This window comes from Pinus tabuliformis, chromosome 2_2 (genome assembly GCF_031772625.1).
Source record: "Pinus tabuliformis cultivar Carrire ecotype Pingquan chromosome 2_2, CPIR1, whole genome shotgun sequence".
NCBI lineage: Eukaryota > Viridiplantae > Streptophyta > Pinopsida > Pinales > Pinaceae > Pinus > Pinus tabuliformis.
The window spans coordinates 835,546,171-835,568,610 of record NC_142300.1 but is presented as its reverse complement, the minus strand read 5'-3'; the positions used below and the strand labels follow the sequence as shown (position 1 = coordinate 835,568,610).

The window sequence follows — 22,440 nt, the reverse complement described above, 5'->3', positions numbered from 1 at the left end:
ATGGGCTTCATTTATGAGGCTATGGATCAAGCAAAGGAGCAAATAAAGACAGCATACAAGGATAGAGTGGCAAAGTATGGGCCCATTTGGGCAATCATTGATGAAAGATGGAACAATCAACTCCATCGCCCTATACATGCAGCTGGGTATTTTTTGAACCCACGGTATCATTATAAAGCTAAGGAGTCAGGAGCTTTGAGGGGGGAGGTCAGAGATGGACTGGTTGATTGCATTGAACGCATGATCCCATCGGAGTCTGATCAGCTGGAGATACATCAACAGGTCACATCCTTCAGCAATGCAACAGGTACCTTTGGGAAGAACCTAGCAAAGATTGCAAGAGAAGCAGATGAGCCAGGTAAACAAAAATTTCAATTTTCAATTTCTTAATGGTTTTACAGTTTTACTTTTTTTATTAAAGTTTGTTAAATCATTTATAATTTGAAAGTTAGATATAATTTGTAATTTGTTGAGCTTCAGCCTTCATCTAACTCATAATTCATTACACTCCTATGTTTTTTGCAGCACAATGGTGGGAGGCCTTTGGTGGCCAGTGCCCTCAATTGCAAAGGTTTGCAATTCGTATTTTGAGTCAAACTTGCAGTGCATCTGGGTGTGAGCGCAATTGGTCTGTCTTTGAGAGGATTCACACAAAGAAGAGAAACCGTTTGGAGCAAAAACGGTTGAATGATCTAGTTTTTGTCCAATACAACCTTCGGCTCAGACGGAACCAATTGCTGAACAAAAGACCTGATTCAGATCCCATTGTGTTGGAAGACATTGATCCAACATCAGATTGGGTAGTGGAGAGTCGTCCACCAGAGTTTGATCCTGATGAGGATCTTGATGAACTTGAACATCCACTTCAGCCTGTTCAGTTGAATGCAGATCCCAATCCACCAGCCTCAGTCTCACAGCCAGCAAGGAGTAGGACTCCAGTTGTAGGTGCTTCCTCTGCTCAGCCACGACAGAAGCGCAGCCGCATATCTACTCTATCTCAGCTTGCATCTGCTGCACAGCCTGCTAGTGGTACTGGCACCACTTCTACAGTTGCAGTTGGAGACGATGATGAGGAGGAGGAGCCATGGGGCCCCTTGTCTGACTCTGATGATGATGATCCAGAGATTGGTCGAGATGATCTTGGCTCCTCTGGCAGTAGCTACTAGCCAGTAGTACTAGTATTGGAGTCTGGTCACCATCACAGTTTACTTTTGTTGTAGAGGCCATTTCTAGCCTCCTTGGTTATTTGTATTTTGTTTTGAGTCTTTGATCATGTATGACAGTTGACTATGTATTGCCATTGGGTACCATTTTGATATAATGGATTGGTTCATGAGCCTACTTTGATCATATGTTGTCTTCCATCTATATTATAATGCTGTGTGTTTGGAAACATGAATGAAAATCTTTAAAATTATGTTTAAAATCTTTAAAATTATGTTTTTTTATAAAAAAAATAAATATTTAATGTATTTTTTACAACGACCGAGTCATTGAAATCGAGCCGGCCGAGTCATTACCGTTTCGGAGTCGGAGTCGGAGTCAATCCTCGGCCGAGTCGGAGTCGGAGTCGGAGTCAATCCTCGGCCGAGTCGGAGTCGGAGTCGGAGTCTTAAAACATTGGTTTCAACAGACTTGACTTTGACTTTGACCAAATTTGGAGGACTATTTTGGGATTGTTTTTACTACACTTTGACCAGCATTCAAGGCCGCACTTTTTGACTGTTGACCGATCTTTTTTGGAGGTATGTTGACCATTGACCATTTGGGACTACTACAGCTACTGTTGACTTTGACCAAAATTTCAGATTTGACTATTGGCCTTATCTTTTGGACATTGATTGGTTGTTTTTGTTGGTTAGTCAAAGATTTGAATTTGACTCTTGATTGATGGATTGGAACATTGTAATCTCTTTGTTGAACATTTGATGACAATCTAATAGAAGAAGAATTTGAAAGGGTTTTCCCCCTTGAGGGGTTTTTCCCTGGTCTTTGACCAAATATTGTGTCTCTTGTCATTGCTCTTGGTTGTCTTCTATTGCATATTTGATTTATTGTTCTATATACAATCATTGTTTGTCATTGGAAGATTAAGTATGTTTAAAAGTGATTGCTAACTGAAGAAAGAATTAGGCTAAGTGATTGTACTAAACATAGAACAATGGAAGATTAACAGTAGTAATCGAAGAGGAGGGTTTATAGAATACTTATCCTTTGAGAAAAGTCAACTCCTTCTTAATCTCTGGACTTCTTGTATTCACCAGCAACTTTGTCAACTCCATCTGGCATCCAACTTGCAATACAACTTCATCCATGTTATCATGCACGGGCTAGGATTTCTACTTCTTTCAGCGTAAGTAATCAATCCTACGGTACAATCCCTAGACTTTTTTTATTCAAACCCTCACTAAGGTTTATAGGTCAACACACTTGAATGATCCAGACTTTTCCTTTCAGATTTTTCTCAACTTTTGTGATTGATTGCTTCTTAGGGCACAACCAACCTGCCCTGACACAGTGATAAGACTGCATCTTATTACTGAACTTAGGGCTTGCAAATCAGTCCATGCATCAACATTATACCTACATGCATTTGTTGAACTTAGGGCTTACATGGCCAACCACTAACAGTCCCTTTGCACCACAGGAACCACTGTTCTTAGGCTACGATCAACTGTTGTTCAACCACACATGTGAACAGCCCTCCACCTAGTAATAACCCTCCACAAAACATCCGCTACCACAGACCACCTTGATTCGGCCACTTGTCTAGACACCCTCCAGACATTAGGTAATCACCTTCAGGCCTGCAGCCTACATCTCTTCACTTGAAGCAGCCTTCTATCACACCTTTAGAGACCCCTCTCCAGCACGCTGTCACCTGAGGCTACTCAAGCCTTCTTTCTAGGCCTTAAATTAAACCAAAACCTGACTGCTCTAAAAAAAAGTTAACCCTCCTTTAACTTGGATGCACAAATAGAGAATATACCTTAACCAGGGCAGCTTGGACTTCAAACAGATCCTTCTTCATTGTGGTTCCTTGACTCTCTCTGCATCACAGGTTTGATGTTTCCTTGAGGGATATTTGCACTTGTGGATATACTTCAACTCCTCAACAGCATTTCTCTCCACAAAACTGCCCAATTTCTTCACGTCATGTCAGCTTTACTTATTGTTCCATTCTTTCTCCTTTTCTCCACACACAAGATAAGTTTCAGCCCTCTTAGGATGAGACAATACCCAGAAATTATGTGCAAAGGTGCCCAGACTTGGATCATTCGAACTCTCACTTGTCCTTTTTCCACAGAGATAGAGATGCCCAGTATTTAGGTCACACCTCAGATAGTTTGGATACCTTGTGATTTGGATCACAGTTCTTGCTTTATGGAGATATATATCAGTTTCATGACTCGCATGGTTCCACAAAAATTTGACCTTGTACTTTGTGACATTTCATAGTTATAGAGTTTCAGATCACCAAAAATTGAGCTACAGGATCTTATACCACAGAACAGGTACTCAGCCCTTATGAAAGGAGCTAGGTACTTCACATGTAAAAATTTGGATTTGTTACAGAGGTAGTCACAAGGAGATTCAAATGTATCATATTGTAGTAGGATTATTTTTACTCAGATCACAGAGAGGACTTGTTTCTTCACTTGGGAATTTCCAGACATCTTCACAGGAATATTTGGCCCACAGAACAGAGATAAGACAGCTTCTTGAAACTAGCTCTGATACCATGTTGGAAATTCGATTGAAAGATTGAGTTTCTAATAGATTCCTTTCCTTATAGATTCTCCAACTTTGGAGGTTACAAGTGAAAAAACTCAAATTAGTTAATAATCATTAAAAAACGAGAATAATTGATCAAGTGAAAAAAACACTCTAGAGTGACTTCCTAGTAACCAGGTCCCAAGGATCTAAGCCTATTACATAAATTCATCATGCTAGTGTCATTTATTACAATTCCCCCATGGGGGTACAGAATTTGGATAGAAGAAGAAAATAGAAGAAAGAGAAGGGGCAAGATTTGCTTTGTTGGACTTCTGAACTTCTGAAAATTTGGCAAGTGCTAGTGTATTGGACCATGGAGTCTTCATATCTGCTAGGTGCACTTACCAAGTAATAATTCTCCATAACCCCAATTTCTCAATGAGATTAACAATTAAGATTTTGTCCCAATCAACAGTCTAGAATCTAGATTTAACTAATTCATTAATGTAAAAAACTGTACATCTCATTAAATTAAACTTACTTTTATAGAAGGCAATTCACTTTAATACTTCCTTTAATTAAAGTGAATTTGCTAAAATGAAAACCATGGACAACTTCCACACATCTTGACACTTAGATGTATGCGGAATTTCCTGTCCAAGATACAAAAATCAACATGAGAGTACACAAAGAATATCTCTCTGAATAAAACAAATAAAATAGTGGAAGGCCCAAAAAATGAATCCTTAAGTGCAAAAGAGAGAGGAAAAGATGCCCCAAAGATAAGTAAAACCCTACTCAAAATACCCTTTACATCAAGTGTTCCATATAAAGACAGGAATTTGCTCATGCATATGCCAAAAATTACTCAGAAGGATCTTTTGCCCTCTTAGGAATAGAACACAAATGAAGATAGAACAAAGACCCTACTGAAAATAGATGGAGTAGGTGCCAAGGAACCTACAAGAATACATACTCCTCTATCCAAAATAAATCCTAGAAAAAATAGCACAAGGGTCTCCTAGAAATAGAACCAAAAAGGCCCCTCAATGCATGAGCCAAAAGCCAACCTTATCCATAAGGTGAGGGTCCACTTCCAAGGCTAAAAATAGGCAGGATAAAACCTTAAAACTTCTACAAGACTCCATCATGAAGTGTGCCTAGATGTCCAAGAATAGACAATACCATCACTGCATATATGTTTCTCTCATGTTTATGGTTGACATCCCTTTTCTAGTTTATAACATTTTGACATCTAGGAGTGTTCTCCAAATGTTATGGCCATCAATTGTACACTCTAGTCCCATTGTCCTATTCCTTGGTCATTTGTGGGCATTAATAAAATGACCTTATTTTATCTTGTCTTATCAAATGGCCATAAATCCATTCATGCTTAATTAGTCTACAGAGGTGCAAAAGCTCATGAAATAAAAACAATTGTATTTTGTAAAAACATTACTCTCAAGTGAAATTGTGACAATGATGAAACCATAATTGACATGTTAAACGACTACAAGAAAAACACACAGAGCAATGACGTTATTTTGCAGGTTTTGTGAACTACTAATAGTAAGTCTAAAGAGGTGCAAAACTCATGAAAGAAAAACAATTGCATTTTGTAAAATCATTGACTTAACTCGGAAATGAAAATGTGACAATGCTGAAACCATAATTGACATGTTAAATTTTATGCTTATAAGCAAAACAGATGAAGCAATGAAGAAGATAAATACCGCATGTTTATTTTGCAGGTTTCGTGAACCACTAATTCGATCCAATATTGCAGCCTTTCTAGGAGGCCAAGATGCATTAACCTAGAAAGCATATGAGAGAATTAAGTACCTATATCAGAAATCAGAACAATATAACCAATAATATTTCAAATGCATTTATGACCCACCCTACTTAAGACTTTATTTGTGTAGTCCTCATCTTGCTTACAATTGACCAATGCTCCAATGTCTAAATAGTTATATAGCATTCAATGAATTACATATGAAATTTATTATTAAATACCATTCACTAGACCAATGTGATCAGGAAAAATGTAAGAAGAACAAGATTTGCCATTATATGTTTGGAATCTTGAGGCTTATACATTAGAGAGTTTTTGTTAAACATGGAAAGGGTTTCCAAGAAGACACCAGATTCAAAGCATGAGGAAACAAATTTTAAATCAAGGCTGGAGCAACATGTCTTTCAGTTTTATAATTGTTTAAACATATCATATGAACAACATTAAATTATATACCAGCAGATAGGCAATCCAACGATTTATAGATCTGGACAAATCCATGGGAAGTATATACAAGAACCATAAAAGTTATTCCCAGTAAACTTTTAACTGAAAATGAGTTTGCAATGTGCTATACAAAATTGGGGAATCCTCCATGAATCTTCTTGATTTATTTAACTTCTTAGCACCAAAATCTTTGAGCATGCTCTAGAAATATTCTAGAGATGGCAATTCTCACAGTATCCAGGTAGTTCAATCCACTGAACTACAGGTTCTTGTAAACGCTGTGTTCTTTAAGTGGAACAAGATGTAAACGCTGTGTTCTTTAAAGTGGAACAAGATCCATTATCAATTGGGTCTAGGTCGGGTATCTGAGAGGAGAGTTATCCTCCCCACCCAGTATCAGTTCATTCAAGCGACATGTTCAGCCCTTAATGAGTATATATCATCGTGTCGGCTATGGGCCCTCAAGAATTTGGTTTACCCTGGGTCTATCCTTGGAATTATGGAAAGTACCTGGTGGGTTTCCCTGGATATGTTTTTCACATATTTTTAAAAAATGTGGAACAGGATCCCCTTAAATATTCATAAGTGAGCTAAGGGGACCCAATCCTCCACAGCGAATGCAGTACCTTCCTGGCCACACTGCCAACAAACAGATTCTCTTCCTGATGACTTTGAGGAAATGCATTAGGTTCAACATTGGAACTCTTTGACCAAGCTTATGTCAATTCCAAAGCAAAGAATAGAATGATTTTCAAAATAAGGGCTTTTTGTGTTGGATGTTGCTTCTTGAAACGTGCCAAGAGAAGCAGCACCACATGAAACAAACTTCCTTTAGCTTCGCTATTACGTCCAAGGGGATATATTCTGCTAAAATTTGCCCTAGACAGACACCTGGCCTAGCCCATTTATTAAAGCATACCAAACAGGTGAGCCTGACTCCAACAAGGATGTAAACATGGTGAACAATTTATTCCTCCGTAAACCTCAACAGTGAACCATGAACCCACTGGTAAAGAAAGACCTTTGATCTGTTAATATGTTGTGGAATTTTTTATCAACACCAGACTAAAGGGTACCTATTTTATAAACCTTCATTCTAAATAATTGTTTTCTACAATAAATCCAATCCTGAATATTCATATATGATAAGAACATCAGTCACATTTGAAATGATCAAAAAACACTAGAAGACTAATAACACATAAAACCCATTCCATCCAAAAAAAGCACAAAGATGTTATCTGCCCTATTATGACAGACTATATATATAGTATAGGATTTTACAAAATGAAAAAGACTCAAGAACTTTTATATATATATATATATATATATATATATATATATTCACTCATTTGAGGTTATCTCGAGTGGTTGAGGGAAATGATTGTTATGTTATTCACCCAGGTTCAAATACCCGCTAGTGACATATTGAGCTTTAATGCCTTGAAGAATATTGTTGTAATGGCTTCAAGCCTGAGAAAAGCACTCTTAAGTGAGTATAATTGTAGACTGGCCTCGTACCAGCAACCTCACTCTTGCCTTTGGGCTGGGAGGGAGAACGATTACTTTCCTCCGGAAAGAAAAAAAAAAAAATATATATATATATATATATATATGATCTTTACCCTTATAAAGATAATAAAAATGATCTTATATATATACAACCCCCAAAAGGAGGAGAAATTCAAATGCCCATAGGTAAAAATGGTGAAGATCATTTTTATAAGCTTTTCTCTTTCTCTTGTTATTATGTATATAGTTAGATTTCACATACCAAAAAACTATATGCAACACCTTTGGCATCCTTCAACTAAATTTAGATATATTATTTCCTAAATGTCCAATGCTATTTTCGGTAAGTTGATTGAATCATATCTATAAAGCCTCCTGGACAGATCTAAATGTGAAGAATCATAGCAAGCAGCCAAAGCATGCTCATCGAAACGACCTAAATAGGGCTTTAAACAATTTTGTCTTCAATCTGTTAGTGAAGAGGCCCAACAAAGTGGCACAGTGAACAAACATGGACACATGTAGGCATGCAAGCATACAAAGCAACAATGCCAAGGGTTAACTCAATCTGTTGAACCATTTACCCAAGGCATGTTGCTAATGGGAAGCTTGAGATCACAGGTCCAAATCTTGGGGTATGGTAGCTAGCAGTTGAGCACCTCTCCATCCAAATTTTCCATGGAAAAGAGTGGGACCCCATGACATTTTCCTCAAAGGGAGTTTTTGAAAAAAGGTATATAAAGCCACATAGGTAACATTGGCAAATGTGCAAAGCATGATTTTTTCTATGCATAGAAACTTAGATAGGCGCCACTGACATGTAGGCCTAAAACAGCTGCTTTATCATAGAACTTGAGGTGGGTCTGAAGGATGCACAAACCAAGTAGGAAGCAAAGGAACAACATACCTCTATAACAAGATGTACCCTAGGAAAACCAAGCTCGAGAGGACTATGCCTTGCTCTTTCCCTCTCAAGTATGAAACACAAATATAAAGAAAAATTAACTCACTAAGAAGTTTCCATAGACACTATCACCTATCAACCATGGAATAATAATTAATATAATAAGAATGGAACCCCTTGCTTCCCTGGTGGCCCACTATTTAACATGTCCTAATACGCATCTAGGGTTAGGACTTTTGCATGCCTCACTCCCTATTACGGTAAGGGTTTTGGACCTTCTAGAACCTTTTTGAAATTCCACACAAAACTAGCTCCACATGTGTGATTAATGGGAGTTGATGAGCCATCCACTTGGTACCATGTAGGTCCAAAGCATAGGTTGATTAGCGAGGAGGTATAACTGCCTCGCATGAACTCTGACTAAGGTGATCTTTACATTGTTGAAAAGCTCTAAACATGTAGAACATGTAAAATAGTTGTTCAATGCTTCAAGCAAGGTCCGAAAATTTTTCGATCCTAAATCACGACTTGCTCCTAAAATGGGCCTTATTACAACAAAATCTAGCAAGCCTTGGTGAGGGAAACCCTACAAGACAAATAGCTAGCCTAAGTGTTAACAATGGGACAATGGCCCACTGTCACCATAGCGAAGATCCCCTACTCTTTACAGACATTCATCGATGGGAGGAGTCTTCATAGGATATGATTGCCCATGAAAGGTGTTATCGCTCAGATTGCACAAGCATAGTGTGACAACAGCTCAGGGCAGGGGTTGTCACTCTGATCCCCACCCACTCCATTCTAACTGTCTCCCAACAGCAGGCTATGGGGGGTAGTCCCTATGGGGAATAGAAATGCAGGACTCGTTGGCAACCAACAAGTCTGAGAGACACAGTTGAATGGCCTAGCCACTTGGTTGATTTGGCAAGTTATTAGCGATTAAATTAAATTCTTAGTGAGACCAATGCCTTATGGAGTCAGCTACTTGCTTTGAATCAATTAGAGACCAAGTAACTGAATGAACAACTATTGTTTGAATGCTTAACTATCCTATATGCTACGCAAATCCTAAGACTTAGTTGTGACGCAAGAAATTTGATTACTTTTAATTAGATGCCTATTCTAGGTGTATCCTTCCTCTTAACTATTTTGAAGCTAGTCTCTAGAGTAGGTTGTGATAAAGAGGCCAAGGGGAAGCAAGCAAAGGCTTGATTAACGATACCTCCCCTTAGGTACTAACCACCCCGTGCCTCCGACACTACAAAGACTCTGGCTCTGACAACTGCAAGGTCATCATGTTAACCACTAAAGAGGTGCTAGGCTCCTCAAGCTAGATGAGAAAGGTGTTCCTATTATCTCTATCAACCAAGCTTATGCTTGGAGGTAAGTTATTAATGCAAGACTAATCTTAGGATGCCTAATGCAAGATTATTGAGTGCTTCTTGAGTTAAGATTGTTTATGTTAAGTACTTAGTTATAATTATCTTATGACAAGAGTACTTAATCGATGAAATGGAAAGACAATCTTAATAACAAGAATATGTACCAAGTTTTACAAATGCCAATAATAAACAAGTGATACCCATGATACAATTTCTCAAGTGTTTATAGATCACCAATATGCCCAAGATAAAGATGTCATTCACAAAAGGTACTAACCATGAAACAATGATGACAAGAAAGAGAACTAGAGCACTTATCCACTTAGAACAATTATTCAATGATTCTTTAGCAATGCTCCTTAGACGATTAGAAATCTTAACACCAATTATCCAAGAGATGTTCGATTAAATTAGAAGCCTTCAAGTAAAGAACACTTAAGAGTCTTAATGCCAATGTGAGGTTATCATTCACACAGATATTAAAAATGAAACAATGATGAAAGCGCTATTCACCAAGGTTCTTTTCATTAGAAAGATAAACACAATTAGATACCAATATCAATGAGCTCTTAGATTTATTCACTTAGGCAACCAAGATTATTAGATTATGACATCAATGTGCTTTAGAGAGTGAGCCTATGTGAGAAATTAGGATTATGTAACTTTCACAAGGCAACAAACATTAGATACTTCACCAAAAGCAACTGAATGTGAACACTATTTTCCACAATGAACAATTATTATCACTAGAGCATGAAACCGTGAAATTCCTTTTGTCACTTATGTTCCAATGTTATCCAAATAAGTGCATGACCGCATTATGTAACTTTTAATTTAGAGCTCTTTAAGGTGCAAAATGAGATGCATATGCTTGTCAAATGTGAGCAATAAGAACCCAAATGTCAAATCAATTTTGCCAACACAAATTTCAAATGAATTAACTCCTTTTATGATGCAATTACCACTGTTATATCAGATTTATAATGCAGAGATGGCAGTCTTCAAAATTACGAACGTTCACTCAAACGACAATGCCCAATTTTGTCCAATCATTAGCTAATGAAATTAGGAAACTTGTTAGTGATTTTAGGGCATCCAACTTAGATTTTTACCAATCCAATGAATTAATTATCTTGCTGAAGCAAAACAGTGAAAGGACTTTGGGTTTAGAAATCAAACCCTTGTGCCTTGGGGCCTTGAAAGAACTAGCCCACTTGACCAAACTTTTTCCAATGGCTATGGCACTTGAGAACACAAAATTTTACTGGCTTTCTCTGTAAAATACACCAACTATCAGCTCAGAAAATTTATGATTACCAACAGTGAGGGAATGAGGCAAGGGATAGGCTAGAGAAAGGCTAGAATGAGGGCAGCAAGACCTAGTTAGGCCTGTGGCTAGGGTAAGCAAGGCCTTAGAGGCCTGCCACAAGCCTAAAAATGATGCAGCTAAAGGAGAAGACCCCACAAGGGGTTGTCGTAGGCCCCACAGGGAATGCGGCCTAGGATGAAGAGGCCTTAGAGGCCTGCCACAAGCCTTAAGGGGTTGTGGCCTGGGGAAAGAGGGAGAAGAAGGCAGCAGGGGGGAGAAAGAGGGGGGTTGAGGGTAGACGAAGAGGGAGAAAGGCTGAAAATGGGGCCAGACGGGAGGTCAAGGGAAAGAAAAGCCCACGGCAGGGCTTAAGGGAGGAGGTCGAAGCCCTCTAAGGGCTAGACGACTACCCTAAAAGGGGTTGCAGGCCTTAAGAGGTCACGACTAGCCTTGAAGTGGCTACAGCCAAGCAAATGAGGGAGCTGAAAGGCCAGAAGGATGACGGCTAGGCAAGGAGTGCTTGACGCTAGGCTGTACGCCCTAAAAACAAATTAAAACCCTAGAGAAAATTCAAATTTGCTTCAGATCTTCAATTGCACTGCAAAATTCCTTGATGTTGGCCCTACAAAAATTCTAGAGACTAGATCTTACCCTCAACGGCCTAGATCTAGCTCCAACCCAGCAAATATTCTTGAATCTCACTTGCATAAATGAAATTACAAGTACCCAAAACCCCAATATATACAAAAAATTTAAAACCCCAAACCCCAGTTGCAAAACAAGGGTTAGAAAAAATTATTCTACAAAAATTATTTTACAAAAAATAATTTATAGGTTATATACAAGTATACAATAGTTAGATGTATTTTGAAAGATAGATGTTAACCACAGCCTTAGCAAAGTAAGAAAATCACATAAATTTCTTGAAGCCCAAACAAGGTCAGCATGTGCCCACAGTCTATGAACTTGGAGCCCAAGGGCCAGGGAACCTGCAAACTCTATATATTTCTTAAGAGAAAATTGTTAGATCATACAATGAATCAGATCACCTAAGATAAGCCCAAAACTTACCAATAGAATGTTCCTATCATCTACAAATGAAATAACAATTCATATAATATTGAAGCACAATATAGGAAAGCACATACCCAGCATGTACCACAAATCAATGAGACAAAGACACCATGAACTGAACCCCAAAGTCTTTTATTATGAATTTCAAACATTCCCAGCAAAACAGTGGCTTCACACCAACGTTACAAAATTACATTTAGACCAGAATCACTATCCTTGTGTCTTGAGAAGCAAATGGCTTCCAATTTATAGATAAATCCCAAGTGGAAAATAATAGCTAGTGGGCTTGATCCTTGTAAAAATAATCTCAACCGTCAATAAATATTAAATACTTGATCAACTTTTAATCTTTGTTGACGGAAATATTTATTTTTGAGGAATTTTAAAATTTCTTATTAAAACCATTTTTTATTAATCCAAAAATAATTAATTTGGATTAATTTCCTCAAAAAATTGACTTTGACTTAACCACCAAGGTCCAAGGGCTTAATTTTTCTTAAAAAATCCATTTCTGCTTTGGTGGGGGGCCTCTAAAAATTGACTTCTTCGTGACCCACGAATTTTTTTGGTCATTTTCCACTTGGAGAAATTAATTTATCTAGAAATTATTTTTTTGACTCTAAATTAATTAATTTTTTGTCTTAGGATTTAATTTTATTTTTGCCAGAAAAATTAATTAATCAACACAAAATGGGATTAATTATTTGTCCACCCTCAAATATTTTCGCCATGGTGTCTAATTGCGAGGGACCATGCACTACAATATTTTTAAATCAGATAATTACAAATTCAACCCTCAAAGGGGTAATACCCGTTCGTTATAGACCCTGATAATTTTTACCCAACTCTCTGACACAATATTATCTAGTAGACCAAGTGATTTGTAATAAAATAATTTAGCCAAATAGCTTAAATTATTCCCAAATAACTTTTACAATAGACTCGACTAAAACACTAGAACTCACCTAAAACCTTGTCGATAAATTTCACCCTAGTTTTGGGATTGAAGATGGAGGGAAAAACTCTATCGATTATCCGTGAGACGAAAAACCTCCTAGGATGAAACTCATCGCCAAAATCATAGGCTTACATAGGTTGTTACATAATTAAACAGTCGTACCAGCATCATTTACATTACAAGTTTGCAGAAATTGGGTTTACAATGACATGACAGATTGTTGCCTGATAATTCTAATCTTTGAAAAAATTGGCACAACTGCTTCGTTGGAATTGTGACAAAATGTATTCAACAAAAGGTATTCTAGCGCTAAGAGTATAAGGTGATGGACTAGAATCTTTCAAGAAAGGCTCAAATTTATGGTATAAGGCTTCAAGAAGCAATACACTTTCTACAAGAGACATATGAATGAAATGCACAAGACCTAGGGTTTTGTGATTTTGCTTGGTTTTAGGTGCTCTTGAGATCAAGGCAATAAGGAGAAAAGGCTTCTTCTAATATAATTCAACAAGTACTAAGCTCATACAACCTTCAAGAAAGTCCCCAAGTTGAGGAAGAATAGCTAGGGTTTCCCTCATAGGGCAGCAACACCTAGTGGAAGAGATTTTATGGATAAAACTTGAGTGGATGCCCACCAAACTTGTAGGTCAAGTGGCCAAGACCCGTAGCTTGATGTTTAGGCTCTCAAGTTCCCACAAAACATCTCCCAATACAATTTGCTCTAAGCCCTAGTTAGACGTCCTTCCTTAAAAGGACCAAAATTTCAAGAAGAAGATTTATCGATAAAAAGAGAGGATGATCGCCTAGGACTTGGATTAGTGCCTTATCCTTTGGGCATATAGAGTCTAGGAGGCTCAAGATAAGCTATATTGTTTCTAAGGAGGCTAAAAATTAATGCCCTAGGTATCAATTTCTATCATTTACCCACTTCTAAGGAGAATGGAATTTGATGGAGAGTGTGAAAGATTCCTCCACTAGGAACATTCATTACATGTTATACAATGAATAACATATGCAATTCTCATCCAGATAGCCTTTCAAAAATTAATTTTCAACAATTAGGGCACAAATTAGCATATTTTTTAAGTCTTAATTTCATACATTGGACAATTTCAAGATAGAAATTCATCAACATTAAGCACTTACAAGACAACATGTAGTATATCCTTCCATTATCCAAAGAAATAGCTCCCAAGACCATCCAAATAGCTTCCAAACATTGATATGCATCCAAAAGATCTCCAATAGCCAAGAAGGAACAGGTGCGAAATTCTCTAAAGAGGTCGAATTCTCCAAGTGATGATGATGAGAGATTGAAATAACCTCTCCTCTATTTATATATGTCTATTGAACTCTAATTTAACCTAAAATCCACTCCAAATTGTAAAATGATGGGAAAAGCTAAGTGAGGTTATAAGCCAACCTCATAGCCAATGTAAAACATAAGAAATAACCCACAAAAGAGGTTGAAATGTTGATGTCATGCATGTGTAGGCCCTTCTAGGGCATGTGTTGGGCTCCTCTAGTGCCAAGTTGAGTGTAGAGGGCTCCAAAAATCCGAATCTAGGGGCTGGCCCCTAAATCTCCATGCAAATCATCTTATGGACCCCAGTTTTGTGTTTGGGGCACAAAATGGGTCTCATGGGTCTCATGGTGATAGAATAGACTAGTTCTGCTCCAACATTGAGGGCTCAGAGGATGGTGCTAGCCCTCCCACGTCTCAAGGGGTGAGACAAACCTCATTTGGACTTAGATCAATTGCCAAAACTACTATATACTGTTAAGTCAACTAGGGGCATGCTAGTCCAAGTTCATACTGTTGGGGTGTTGTAGGTGCCCATGAAATGGAGTGATGCTCTGCAAGTGATAGGAGTCCCATGGCTCTCAACACTTCACCTGTAGGGTGTGATAATGCTCCTCTAGTGGACCTATGCCCCAATTAAGTTGCCCAAATCATGATGAAAACCACCTGCGAATTACACACAATGTCTTGTGTTGCATCTTCACCATTAGGTACGATTAATCGTCAGTGCATCAAATTGAACCATGCTTGTTAATCAAGGGCAAATTGAGACTTCATACAGAGCTTCTCTTCCAAATTTGAGGCTTTGTTCTCGTAATATTGTTACCTCCCTAGCTAGGAGTGCTTAATAGACGACCATATTAGGTGTTCCCCGCCCCTAAGGGGGAAGACATGTCCCTGGTACATCTTTCAATCAATAGGTGGCATGTGAACAATGGTGGAACCGATGGGGATGAAGGCGTCTCAGAGCCAAATGCCATGGGCAATGGGGTAACAATAATGAGGAAGTCCACATATCGGGTGTACAGATGTGAGGAGGGAGCAATCGTGGATGCATGAGTTACCCCAGCCTTTTTTTTTCCACCCCTCTTTATTCGCCTTTTGCTTTTTCATGATTTTTCTTTGTATTACTGCTCGAAGCTTTAGGAAATGAGAGCATGCCATAAATGATGTATAGCAGTTATTACCCTCTTAAAGGTGGGGTAGTTCATTGCCCACCAAGGGTTGGGACATGCATGGGTTCCTTTAATGATGTGATGGGGCAACTATAGGCCTGAGGAACCAGGGTGATGGCCATAATGATAAGGGGTAAAGCTCATGCTTGGCTTTTTCCCACGTGCTATTATTAATGTCCAGACCATCTTTTGCATCTTATGATTTTATTTTTCTTTTCTTTCTTGCTTGTGGCCAAGAGATGATTTTAACTTCTTTTAGCTGCATCGATCTCTGGGCAATGATTCTAGGCCCCACCCAGATATATGGACAAGGAAAGTGGGTGTGTTAGACCTTGTGGACCCAGAGAAGGGAAATAGTGAAGAGGGCCCGTAATGTGCTGAGGGCAATGATAAATATGGAACGGGAAAATGGTACCACGCTACCAAAATACCCACCCTAAAGCCATAAGCCAATCAGAGAGATCCCATGGGACTAGGATTGAAGATTAACACGCCATTTAAGGTGAACAAAACCACTGCCAAAACCCTTCCTTCTTCCAAGTCACCTAATGATCAATGCCCAAAAGAAATACGTACCTGATTGCAGAATGAAATACATACCTTTTGGGTGGAATTACCCACCTTCAAACATGTGCTCTTGAAAAATGGACGCGAAAACATATAACTGATGCAGGTGGCGAAGATAAAGTGGCACATCACATTGGCTACAAGGTGGTTGTCAAGGGTTGTTGGTTGTCAGTTGGAAGATGAATAGGAGAAATGCTCTCATAGGGGTGCCCACTTTTGGTGGGTAACATCTGGCTCCAACTGGGACATGAGCTCATCGTAGAGCGCATGATCCATGTACTTGAATGAGGAGGTCATGAGAACTCCAGCAAACTCCTAGAATGCAGACTTGTATCATGCACATCACAAAGAAACTATTAAAAGCATGTGCACTAGGCATACTTTTATCGCCCGTGTTTGTCATCAAATAATAAATCCATACAAAAAAGTAAATTTATTCTAAATGCAAGTCTAATCTATCATGCAATCTACTCTAGCATAAAAACATAATATGATGATAGTAGTTATGCAAACATGATATGCAATGCATCCAACACTACTATGTATAACACGTAATGTCATGTATCCAGGAAAGGGGTGATGAGGCTGGCCTTGACCAGTGATGGTTAAAGTTCACCATCTAGATTAGTTATGTAGTAATATCCAACAACAACCTTCCCATGGATTTTGACAGGAAGAGGGTGATCACCCACCAAACCCATTTCTCCAACTTCAGGCTCTTTCATAGTTTTTGGGACATATTGCTTATTAGGTTTTGGTGGCTTTCAAGAGGACCTTTTCAAGAGACATATTTCTTGGGGACGAGGAAGATGAAAGGGCTCGGATGGTTTTCCTAAGTGTCTTATCTTTGGTTGTTGGTCGAATATGGAAAGGGAGCCAAGTCCTCAACATGAATGAGGAGTTGGGGTTCCTTATATAGGATGAATGGGGTTCTATCATGTTGGGGAATGGTAGCATATGATACGTCCATTTGCAATCAGCCACCTATAGATGCACCCCGTTTTCTAGATAATAGCATGCCCCATACATCAGGAATGCTAATCACAGCAACATCCATTAACACAGATATGTCTGTGTTACAAGCTAAGGTAACCTTCAAATCTTTAACGAACACCCATACACAAGGATGGACCTAGAGTCAAAACCACAAACAATCTTGAAAGGTCTAGTAATTTCTAACTCTAATTGGTCCATGACTTTTAATGGCATAATGTTTGCAACGGCCCCAAAATCCAACATGCAGTTATGGAGGAGTAACTTGTTTATAGCTAATGTCAGCAAAAAAGGCCCATGCCCAAGATTAGTCTGAAACACATGAATGTTTTGCAACATAATAGGAGGATCTTTATAATCCTCATCAAGCCCCAAAGACTTGTTTACATGCCTTCTTTGAGTGGGAAGCTTCACAATCTCTTTTATGGATACTTGCATTGTCAATTTTCCCACCGCATTCCCTGCATCAATGTCTAACTCAACTTCTTTAACCTCTGATTTGTGCTTCGGCTCACTTTGGGAAGGGGCTTCCTTTGAACTCCTAGTGTTGCTTATCATTTTTCTTTGAATATTGCAACCCTTTAAACCTTCCACTATTCTCAGCTGCTAGAACTTTCACATTTTTCTCATCTTATGGTTGACATGGTCCAATCATGGATGAATGTATGTGTTAGCCAATAATATATTAAATGGGTTATCTTGATCTACATTATTCAATTGCTCAACCTCCTCCTCACTTTCACTTTCTTCATGCGAATATTCTTCTTCCTCAGAAACTTGACTAAAAGATTCTCCTTGTCCTACCATGTTGGTGGGGGCAAGGGTGTTTGGAACATTTTGTTGAACATCACCTTTCCCTTTGTTAACTTTCTTAGGAAAGCACCTATCTTTGTTAAATTAATTTTCTTGGAAGGTAATTATCCCTCCTATCGTTTTCAAGGGTTGCTAGCTTATTCATGGCAGCTTTTTGACTAGCACACATGTCATTGACTTTCTTTGCTAAGGTCTTGATCACCTCTTTCATACTAGAATCACCTGCGTTCTTTGCAGCTTGGAGCTTAGCCCTCAGGTGATTGAATAGATCAATATGAGCCAAATTGATATAGTGTTCCACCTTAATGACAATGTTCATTGTGTTTTCCAAAGTGGCAGACTCCTTATCTCTTAGCACATATGTGAAATGGCTCACGGACACCTTGGATAAACCTTTCCAGCGCAATGTCATTAGATGATTTCAAACTATCAAGGATTTCTCCAGAATTCTTGTCAAATCTTTGGATATAACCTTTCATGCTTTCATTCTCCATCTTATCGGTTTGGAGAAACTTGCCCAAAGCCATACCTCCATCAAGATGGTTAGCCCATCTCTTCTTGAAGACATCTTCAAATTTATCAAAGCTGGTGATGCTTCCTCGAGGTAGGTGGGCATACCAATCCCTAACATTTCCTTCAAATGTCAAAGCAAACAACATCATAACGACATCTTCTTCATCTTCATCAATATTCTTAGGACAAAATTGCCCAAATAAAATTATCCACATGCTTTTTGGCACTAATAATACCACTTCCATCAAACTTAGGCAACCATTCATGGTGTTTATCAGGCAATTGGTGAGGGGCACCAAGGAATGCATCAAAGTTTAATGGTTTGAATGATGCAAGATGCCATTTCTTAGCCCTCGAATTATTATTATTGGCATTCCTATTATTATTATTACTTGAGCCAACATTGGCATTAGCATTAGTGTTGTTGTCCATGTCGCAAAATATGTTTTGTCTAATGGGGGATGGAGTACGCTCACCCCTTCTTATGGCAACTCTTGTACTTGGAGCTATGTTCTCTTCAAAGGATTCGTACTCAAGCAATTTAGGAGTCACCAGAAAAGTATCTATTTTGTCATGAAAGGAATCGCTAGAAAATCTAGCAGGTCGTGGAGAGGGAAAACCTACAAGACAAATAGCTAGACTAAGTGTTAACAATGGGACAATGGCCCACTGTCACCACAGCCAATGTCCCCTACTCTTTATGGACTTTCACCGATGGGAGGAGTCCCAGTAGGATATAATCACAATTGAAAGGTATTAGGAGTCACCAGAAAAGTATCTATTTTGTCATGAAAGGAATCCCTAGAAAATCTAGCAGGTCGTGGAGAGGGAAAACCTACAAGACAAATAGCTAGACTAAGTGTTAACAATGGGACAATGGCCCACTGTCACCACAGCCAATGTCCCCTACTCTTTATGGACTTTCACCGATGGGAGGAGTCCCAGTAGGATATAATCACCATTGAAAGGTATTCTAAGGTTAGAGTATAAGGTGATGGACTAGAATCTCTCAAGAAAGGCTCAAATTTATTGTATAAGGCTTCAAGAAGCAATACGCTTTCTACAAGAAACATGGGAATGGAATGCAAAAGACCTGGGGTTTTGTGATTTTGCTTGGTTTTACGTGCTCCTGAGATAAAGGCAATAAGGAGAAAATGCTTTTGTGATATATTTCAACAAGTACTAAGCTCATGCAACCTTCAAGCAAGTCCCCAAGATGATGAAAAATAGCTAGGGTTTCCCTCTTAGGGAAACACCTAGGGGAAGCGATTTTATGGATAAAACTTGAGTGCATGCCCACCAAACTTGTAGGTCAAGTAGCCAAGACCCGTAGCTTGATGTTTGGCCTCTCAAATTCCCACAAAACCTCTCCCAAGGCAATTCGCTCTAAGTCCTAGCAAGAGATCCTTCCTTGAGAAGACTGAAATTTCAAGAAGAAACTTTATGGATAAAAAGAGAGGATGATCACCTAGTACTTGGATCAGTGCCTTGTCCTTTTGGGCATATGGAGTCTAAGAGGCTCAAGATAAGCTATATCGTTTCTAGGAAGGCTCAAAATTGCCCTAGGTATTAATTTCTAGCATTTACCCAATTCTAAGAAGAATGGAGTTTGATGGAGAGTTTGAAGGATTCCTCCACTGGGAACATTCATTACATGTTATACAATGAATAACATATCTAATTCTCAACTAGATGCCTTCAAAAAATAATTTTCAACAATTAGGGCACAAATTAGCATATTCTAGAAGCAACAATTTCATACATCACACGATTTCAAGATAGAAATTCATCACCATTAAGCACTTACAAGACAATATGTAGTATATCCATCCATTATCCAATGAAATAGCTCCAAAGACAACCCAAATAGCTTCCAAACATCGAAATGCATCTAAAAGATCTCCAATTTCCAAAGAAGGAACAAGTGCATTGGAATCCTCCAAGTGATGATGATGAGAGAGTGAAATGACCTCTCTCTTATTTATACATGTCTAATGAACTCTAATTTAGCCTAAAAGCCCCTCCAAGTTGTAAAGTGATGGGAAAAACTAAGTGAGGTTACAAGCCAACCTCATAGCCAATGTAAAACATAAGAATAAACCTACAAAAGACATCAAAATGTTGATGAGAGACATGCGTAGGCCCTTCTAGGGCATGAGTTGGGATCCTCTAGTGCCAAGTCGAGTGTAGAGGGCTCCCAAAATCCAGACCCTGGGTTGGCACCTAAATCTCCATGCAAATCATTCTATGGACCCCAATTTTGTGTTTGGGGTACAAAATGGGTCTCATGGGTCTCCTAGTGATAGAATAGACTGGTTTTGCTCCAACGTTGAGAGCTAAGAGGATGGTCCTAGCTCTCCCATGTCTCCAGGGGTGGGACAAACTTCATATGAGCCCTATATCCGCTGCCAAAACTCATATACACTACTAAGTCAATTGAGGGCATGCCAATCCAAGTGCATCATCTCATAAAAAATGTGGGGCAAAGCACAAGTTGCGAGGGTGTTGTAGGTGCCCATGGAATGGAGTGATGCTCTACAAGTGATAGTCGTCCCATGGATCTCAACACTTCACCTCTAGGGTGTCATAATGCTCCTCTAGTGGACCTGGGGCCCAATTAAGTTGCCCAGACCATGATGAAAACTACCTGCCAATCACACACAATGTTCGGCACTGCATCTTCACCATTAAGTACAATTAATCATTAGTGCATCTACGTGAACCAAGCTTGTTAATCAAGGGCAAATTGGGACTTCATACAAAGATTCTCTTCCAGATTTGGGGCTTTGATCTCATAATAGTGTTACCTCCCTAGGTAGGAGTGGCTAATAGACAATCCTATTAGGTGTTTCGAGCTCCAAAGGGGAAAGATATGTCCCTAGTACATCCATCAATTAATAGGTGTCATGTGAATAATAGTGGAACATATGCAAATGAAGGGGTCTCAGAGCCAAAAGCCATGGGCGAAGGGCCAGCAAAAATGAGTAAGTCCACATATTGGGTGAAAAGATGTGAGGAGGGAGAAATCGTTGATGCATGAGTTATCCCAACCTTTGTTTTTCCACCCCTATTTATTCACCTTTTGTTTTTTCATGATTTTTCTTTGTATTACTGCTCTAAGAAATTAGAGTATGGTGTAAATTATGTGTGACAGTTATTACCCCCTTAAAGGTGGGGTAGTTCATCGCCCACCAGGGGTTGGGATGTGCATGGGTTCCTTTTGTAAAGATGTTAACCCATTCTGCATATGTATAATGTACATAATCCTAGTATGACCACGTCTATATGTAACAGCCTAGGTAAACCTATTGTTTTGGTGATGATTTCCATTCTAAGAGGTTTTTATCTCATTGATTCATCTGTGTCTCTAGACACAAATGATCGGCAGAGTTTTTCCCTCCACTCTTACCCCAAAGCTGGAGTGGATTTTGTCACTAAGATCTTAAGCGATTCCTAGTGTTTTAGATCGAGTTTATGTAAAAGTGATTTGGGAATAATCCTAGCGAATTAGTTAGATTATTTTATTACAAGTCACTTGGTCTACTAGATTATATTTTGTGTCGCAGAAATGGGTATTTTTTTAGTGTCTATGACAAATGGGTGTTCCCCCTTCATATATTAAATTGTAATATCTTCATAAAAAATATTTAGTGCATGGTCCCTCATAATTAGACACCATGGCTAAGTATTAGAGGGTTTGAAAAATTATTAATCCCCTCATAAGTCCTCTAATTAAATTTTCTGGCAAAATTAAATTAAATCCTAAGCCAAAAATTTAATTTATTTTGTGTCATAGATATAATTAAATTTTCCAAAAGTGAAATTCGTGGGTTTTAAAGAAGTTAATTTTTGGAGGTCCCAGACCAAGAGAATATTGAGGAAATCAATAAATTTTGGACCCTTGGGCCTTGGTGGTTAAGTCATAGTCAAATTTTTGAGGAGATTAACTCAAAATAATTAATTTTGAGTTAATTAAAA

At 38.6% G+C, this 22,440-nt stretch overlaps 1 protein-coding gene across 1 annotated transcript in view; it reads right to left on the bottom strand.

Moving 5' to 3' along the window:
* LOC149195564 (uncharacterized) overlaps positions 1-22,440 on the bottom strand; it is a 178,656-nt gene that overhangs the window by 66,939 nt on the left and 89,277 nt on the right. Inside the window, exon 3 of the mRNA XM_089405361.1 lies at positions 5,451-5,531. Within this exon, the coding sequence (XP_089261487.1) occupies positions 5,451-5,531 (81 nt within the window). The remainder of the gene's footprint in view (positions 1-5,450; positions 5,532-22,440) is intronic.